General features: G+C 38.6%; 1 protein-coding gene across 1 annotated transcript; it reads right to left on the reverse strand.

Moving 5' to 3' along the window:
* Positions 1-4,440: 4,440 nt before the first annotated feature.
* On the reverse strand, positions 4,441-7,108 carry EV154DRAFT_586159 (uncharacterized protein; the record flags this gene model as incomplete). Its single annotated transcript, XM_051606782.1, has 4 exons — positions 4,441-4,501; positions 4,674-4,683; positions 4,753-7,016; positions 7,083-7,108. The coding sequence occupies 4 exons, from the start codon at positions 7,106-7,108 to the stop codon at positions 4,441-4,443; spliced, it is 2,361 nt and encodes a 786-aa protein (XP_051449947.1).
* Positions 7,109-7,695: the final 587 nt, after the last annotated feature.

A 7,695-nucleotide genomic window follows, 5' to 3' on the forward strand; every position in this document is an offset into this window, starting at 1 on the left:
CGATGATTATATTTAATCGACTGGTAAACTTCATGGTCTCTTCGGTGCCAGTATAGAGTTTACCAGGTCTATCAATCTCCGTCCTTTCCTCGATACACAAAAGTTCACTTTGTCGTGATCGAGGCTATATACTTAATATATGACTCTATCTACCCTTCTTAAATCTTCCATTTGATAATCCTAACTAAATATAATTCTTATTGATTCTTTATATTAAATAATGATCATTTACTTTATGTACATGCTTGATCTCATATCATCCTTCCTACAAGTATAAGACATACATTTAAATAATATCATTGAGAAGAAAACATATGAAGGTCACATCTGCCACATTGAGCTGCCACAGCTATCTGAATTAAGAACTCCATTTCCCCTGAATATGGTGCTACAAGACATACACAGTTTAAGAATGAATGTTATTGTTATTGTTATTGACATCGCATTATGACCTTTCCATATGGGATCATTACATCCGAGTATTATCTGGATAAATCATCCCACAGCCATCATCAGCGCATATGTGAACAATGTCTGAAATAATGTGTATATAAAGACCCCTTTTTATTTGTTTAATAAAGCCTTAGTTAATTTTTGCAAGTTTGATAATTTTCTTGTTTTTATTTATAAATCTACCCCGATTTCCACACACTTTGATTCTGGAAAAGATCAACCAAAACAATTGGGAGTTATATTGCGTAAATCCTTCTTCCATCCGAGCCTGCTACGACGCTTGGTGTAAGACCATGAAAAAGATTTTGAGATGTAACTATTTCTCTAAGCATTCTTACAGCACGATATCGGGCAATTGACCACAACTTGCCTAACAAAAGCCTTTTGCTAAGCATTTTTCAGAATGTCTTTGTTTCTGCAGCTTGTATACATTGTCCCCAATATTAATATACGTTACTCTACTTCCTGTTTGATTGCCCCAACAAAGAATCTATGAGGATCCATTGTTAATCAACCTTCTTTCCAGACAAGCCAATTAGGACCTGGTAGAACCTGGCTATACTTCTTTCGCTTGAGTATGTTGACTTACAGATCAAAAAATGTATTGTCACTACTTCTTAATCTTTCGTCTCCGTTGTTAGCTGTATTTTACTTGGAAGCTGGATATCTCGTTGGAAACTAGTTTTCGACGATCAACCTTTCACAATCACACCGGTGCTTCCCCTCTGCAATTCAATGTTATGGAAACTACATTTTCAATCGCTGGCCGATAAGCAACAGTGTGCGTTCTTTAAAAAAAAACTACTTCGTTCGCCTTGTTGTCACAATTATAACTTTTTCACATCATTGTTCGTCACTCCTAAGACAAAAACAAAAAAACAAAAAAAAACGATTTAGTAACCCTTAGTAACTCCCTTCTAGTCTGACCGGAACATTTATAAATTTTGAAAGACAGCTGTGCTGTCTTTTTCAACGAAAAAAGATTTCTCTTACTCTTCTTGGTCATCGTCGTCCTCATCGTCAACTATTATGCTTACATCTTCGACTTTTTTAATATTTTGTTCAAATTCTTCGACAATACTGCGGCTTATGTCTTTAATGAAACCTCTTTGTACGATAAGTTTGTGATGAAAGTTTTCTTTCAAACAATGATCATGAATCTTGTGCCCCGATGTTCGAAATGTTGGAAATGTTCTTTTCGATTTCAGTCTTTCTTCGACGTTCCATTTAGGCTGTTAATATTTTTGGTCTTGACCTGAAAGAAGTAAAAGCATGAGTCACACTGTTGTTACTGTGATACATTAGTAAATTGAAACGCAGTTGTCTTTCAAAATGGTAGTGCTAATTGATTCTAGGGAATCCGACTCCTGGATGAAGTTTTCTTGAACGTTGGTCGCATTTGCAGAGATGGAGAACCAGCTAGGCATGTGATAAAGCCACTTTATAAATGCTACTGTCTACAGAAGGAAAGATTCTTTACGGATAAAAGATTAGGAATAAGTAACCCTGGCTTCATGGAAATGTCTTCGTTATAACACAACTCTAGGCTCCGACCAATGAGAGATCAGATAATTTAAGGAAAAATAATAAATCAAGGACAGCTATCTTACGATCTTCAAAATCCAAATTAATGGTCCATAATATAAAACTGGGATGGATCTGAGCTGTCAAATATACCAAACACAATATCTTCTATTTTTAGTAATTACGAGGGCAAACTCGTCCATGTAATTAATTTTTAATACATTTTGATACAAAAAAATAGACAAGACTTATAATTGTATTTCTTTTCTTCTTTATTTAAATTTTTCGGTAAAGCTATTACTCTCTTAAAGTCTATTTTATTACAAGGCAGAAAATATTAAATAAAAATCTGAGAACGGAAAAAAGAACTTTTTATTGCTGAAATGAGAATTCTGTTTTTAACTGTGAACTTTTTTCGGTTTTTTCTTTTTTCTCTTTTTCTTTTTTCTTTTTTCTTTTTTCGTTTTTCGTTTTTCGTTTTTCTTTTTTCTCTTTTTCTTTTTTCGTTTTTCGTTTTTCGTTTTTCGTTTTTCGTTTTTCGTTTTTCGTTTTTCGTTTTTCGTTTTTCTTTTTTTTCATTTTTCATTTTTATTTCATTACTAGCGCGAGCTCTACTTTCCTACTTACTGAAGCGTGCATTTCCAATAGAAAGTATTCATTACTCCTCATATCTTGAAATCATACAAAATCAACCTGCTCTTCTTTTAGAGCACCCAACAGTAGGGCTTAAAATATAAAATTGTGTTTTTTCCGTCGGGGAATGTCCTATTAGTTCTGTCTGTCATACCATCAAGTTTTCCAAAGTTGAATATTGGTGTAACAATAATTCTACCCTTTTCCTTTTTCAATGAATTAATCAATTCTAGTTATTTTGGCAAAGAAGAAATCCTATCCAGAAAATAAAAGATGATCTTCAGACACTGAAAACCCTTTTGATGATCTGAGATATGAATCTTTTTGATAGATGTAGCAGCTAGTATGCTTTTATTGCTTTAGCCTAAGACCTTGTGCAATTTAAAAAAATTATTGATTAGAATTTATTAATACGACGGTCTTGAAAAAAACATTATGTGTAATTTAAAGAATCTGTTAACTATAACGCAATAAACAATTTGAACAATTAAAAAAACAGGATACACCATAGCTTTTTGTTCCAGTACGATATGATCCCCTCCATTTTTTAAACGCTTAAAATAGTTATCCGGCGTCTTTCGTCTCTTCAAAAAATAGGTACAATTTTTTTACAAATTCGGCACCAGTTCAATACAATCAGAGCCTGTGTCTTGCACTGCACTTTGTATCAGAAAGATTTCGTCTCTTTCAATGAGAAATGTCTCGTAAGCCGCAAATGTTTTTTGCCAATCACTCCATTCCCGAAGCGGTTGTGGATGAAGTCATATTGAAATTAATTTATCGTTGAAACAAGTAAAGGGATTATGCTGATTGGCGTAGCAAGCATGTATAGTTTTATTAAGAGTATGTAAATGCGGTCCCATTGTTATTTGTTTCAGTGTTTAATAAATAACCGTTAGTTCATCATAACAATTAGTGGTTTTTAAAGGAAATTATATATAGCATAATATATCACATGTAGCAGTTTTTGGACAGTACATTATGTCATGAATTTGTCACATGTAGTAGTTTTTAAAATATAAGGGCTACGCAATAATGAAGGCAAAATAAATTACAATAAAATAAAAAATATTAGCCAATACAATGTCCGAGATAGTTTTTATTTAAGCTGGACATTTTTGCATTTTCTTAAATTGACATCTTTTTTTGGACCAAATGTTTTATTTTTTCATTTTGTTTTACTTTATTTCAATATTGAATACCCCTATAATATAGTTTGTTAAACTGGCCAAAGAGGAAGTTTTTAGAAAGAAGCATCACGTACCAAAATTTTGGAATCGGTAGCTTGAAGACTAAAAAAACATCAAACCTACAACATATTCGCTAACAAATACGCTAAAAAAGAAGTAGATTTTTAAAAGTGTTGTCTTTAGAAAAACACCTGTAAAATTATAGAAACTCCATGTAAACGCCAGTTTTATTCTTCCAAGCGAAGTTGGTGCCGGACAGACGTTTTTTCAAGAAATATATTTTCCTTCCTTTTTTTTCTTTGTTCCAGGACCAGTTCATTCGAAGTAAGAATCTTAAGAATTGTAACAATTTATTTTACAATGTAATGTAAAAAGTACTCACAATCATCGAAAGAATATTGTTACCAGATTTAAAAAACTATCTTATTATCGTCATTATAACAGTACGAGTTTAGGCGGTCACGGTATATAGGCTAATGTCGACTAAGAGCCTGTTTCAATTCGGGTTTTTCAAATCAGTCATCACAATTCATTGAATCAAAACAAATGTCTAGCTTAATGCTATTTCTTCGAGCTAAAACTAACTCCCTTGTAACGGCTTTTATTGAACTAGATATTATATGTTGAAACATATTACATGTTAGACATCGTTCCATTTCATAGAATCATTTGCGGCTGCAGTTAAACGCTCAAGTAAACCCCTAATAATATATGTACCAATAACCACACTATACCTCGTTTAATGAAAGAACAACACACTCTAATATTAATCTTCTGTCAATCGCAATAAAATGAATTTTTGTTTTGAAAAAAAAAAATTTATTTAGAGTCTGGACTTGCCAGGGGGACGAGTGAAGAAAGACTTTCTTCTACCTTTGGGCACCTCTAAAAAAATTTAAAAGACTAAATCAGTAAAATGTTTCAGAATTATTTCATCAATAAAAATACGTACCATCTAGTATGGCGAAGGGGTCCTTGTATCCCTGATCCCGCAAGTCCGTATACGGACCAATGAGGTCAGCGATGCGAGTTCGACGGACAGGGGGATCAGGGATAATCGGAGCCCCATCAGCGGGCAAAGGAGAATCAGAAAGCACGGGCGACGGAGAAGACACAACAAGAGTGGCCGAAGCAACACGGGTTCCAGACAGGACCGAAGAAGAGGAGGAAGCAACGGTGACCTCCGAAAAGGCAGGAGCCGCAACAAACACGGGCAGAGGGGAAGCAACAACCAACTCCTCAGAGGCTGCCAAGACAGCAGAAGAAACAGGAGGAAGGGAGGAAGCAACAGAAGAAGCAGCAGTGCCCAAAGGAAGAGCGGGAGGAGGCAACAAAAGAACGTCCTCATCAAGACCAGAGTCGAGTCGACGCCGGGGAGAAAAAGGAGGCACAGGAGAACGGGATCTTCGTTTTTCTCCTACTTGTGGCTCTACCTCAGCAGAAGGAGAGGCAACAGGAGACCACACCGGTGTCTTCGGAAGAAGATTTAACGTCTCTGGCGGGGGAGCGGCGGCCACTAACTCCCGGAAGGAAGGACGAGGACGAAGAACAGGCGAAGCGAGATTCCCCGTGTTGAGGAGAGGTGAGAGAGAGGGAGAGCGCAACTCCTCAAAAGCAGCACCAGCCAAAGAGAGCCGGAGAGAAAGACGAGGAAAGAGAACAGGAGATGCCAAATTCCCAGGCGTGAAGGTAGGGGAGGGCGGGACAGGGTCCAACACCTCCAACGCCGATACACCAGGTGATGCCGACGGGGAAGGATCGGGCACAACAACGGGCGAAAGGGAATCAATCTCTGGCAAGGCCAGACCCGCGGAAGAGACAGGAGAGAGGGTTCCATCTCCAAAAGAACCAAGACCAACCGACGCACCACCAACGACGGAAGGCAAAGCGTTATCCCCATGGGGGGAAGAAACCGCTGGCTCAACGTCATCTTCCACAGAAGAAGACACCAAGAAGGATGCAATATCCTCCATCAAAGAAGGATTGGCCGTGATAGCGTTATCCCCAAAAGGGGAAGAAACCGCCAGTTCATTGTCATTTTCCACGGAGGAAGATAACAAGAAGGAAGCAATATCCTCCATCAAAGAAGGAACGGCCGGGATTGCGTTATCCCCAGAAGGGGAAGAAACCGCAAGGGAAACGTTATCTCCAAAAGGAGAAGAAACCGTTTCAACAGCGTTATCCCCCGAAGGGAAAGAAACCGCTGGGATTGCGTTATCCCCAGAAGGGGAAGAAACCGCAAAGGAAGCGTTATCTCCAAAAGGAGAAGAAACCGCTTCAACAGCGTTATCCCCCGAAGGGAAAGAAACCGCTGGGAGTGCGTTATCCCCAGAAGGGGAAGAAACCGCAAGGGAAACGTTATCTCCAAAAGGAGAAGAAACCGTTTCGACAGCGTTATCCCCCGAAGGGAAAGAAACCGCTGGGATTGCGTTATCCCCAGAAGGGGAAGAAACCGCAAAGGAAGCGTTATCTCCAACAGGAGAAGAAACCGCTTCAACAGCGTTATCCCCCGAAGGGAAAGAAACCGCTGGGAGTGCGTTATCCCCAGAAGGGGAAGAAACCGCAAAAGAAGGGTTGTCCGCACGAGGCGACGCCAACGACAAAACATAATCCAAGGGACCCTCACAATGGGCCAAAGGAAGAGAGGTCTCACGACGAGAGCTCAACTGACCAATGGGCGCACCACCGACAGAACCAGAGGAAACTTCGTTTTGCCACACGGCAGAAAACAACGACAAAGAGGTGCCAAACTGATTGTGGCGCGGGAGAGCAACCGACTCCGGAAACAATCCTTGGCCAAGACAAGGAAGGCCAGCGACACAAGCACAATCCAAGCTGTAACAAGGTGGTGGTTGTGTTGCTACAGGAGGAGGAATGGGCACGAAAGACCAAGCTCGACTGGTTTCAACGACAGGAGGTAAAAAGCCGAAAGAAACAGGAGCAGCCACAGGAGCAGGAGGCGGGGAGGAAGCGGAAGAAACAGCTTCAGTTTGGTTGATGAGGCTGATTGGCGTAATTACACCATCTACCAAGACGAAGACATCACCAATTGGGACTGGCGGACTTTGGTATGGTCGGCGACTACCAACAACAAAGAGCCAGACAGAAGACAAGACCGCAGGCAAATTCTCCCGAAGGAAAAAAAGCAGGCGATTTCCCCAAAAGCGAGAAAAAGCAGGCAGAAAAAACGCTAGAAGTGCTAATTGGCACATTAAGCTATTCAATGACAACATTAGACTCTTGTTTGAAGTTTTGTATGTTCTGTGATTCTGATATACTTACTTTTCGAAAAAAAGAAACGCGATCATGGCTTTTTCAGAAAGGTCTAGAGAAAAAAGAAAAAAAAATAAACCACCCAATTTTTTTTTATAAAAATAGTACATTTTTGCTGCGCTTCCGAAAATAATGACGTAACAATTTTTTAGCCTATAAAATAATTTTAATATTTATTTTTGTGGTTATGATTAACCAGCAAGATTAATGATCTGGAAGTCCTTTTACTTCAACATTAAGAGATCCTTCCTGAATGCTCCAGACTGGAACCTATGGTGTTAGAGCAGACAAGAAATTGTCAAGACCGCCCCTTTTGCGCTAGTTATATTATTCCAAATGATATATTAAAGGAGTAGTTTTAAATTTTGAAATCATTGTCAACCACGAACATTATTTCGAACATTGCGATCATTTTGTGTAAAACCTTTACTGATTCCGGCATTGCACAATTTATTTGGATTGCAAAAAAAGCTATTATTACTGTACATGAACTAATCTCTAATTGTAACGAAAAGTAAATCGGGCCACATTTTTATATCACATTATGAAAGTAACGAAAAAGAAGAATGGCTACGAAAGTGAGGGTAAAAGAGAATGCCTCATTGACGATTAGAAAATCAAA

Source organism: Mucor mucedo (genome assembly GCF_025094135.1).
Source record: "Mucor mucedo strain NRRL 3635 chromosome Unknown EV154scaffold_338, whole genome shotgun sequence".
NCBI classification, from domain to species: domain Eukaryota; kingdom Fungi; phylum Mucoromycota; class Mucoromycetes; order Mucorales; family Mucoraceae; genus Mucor; species Mucor mucedo.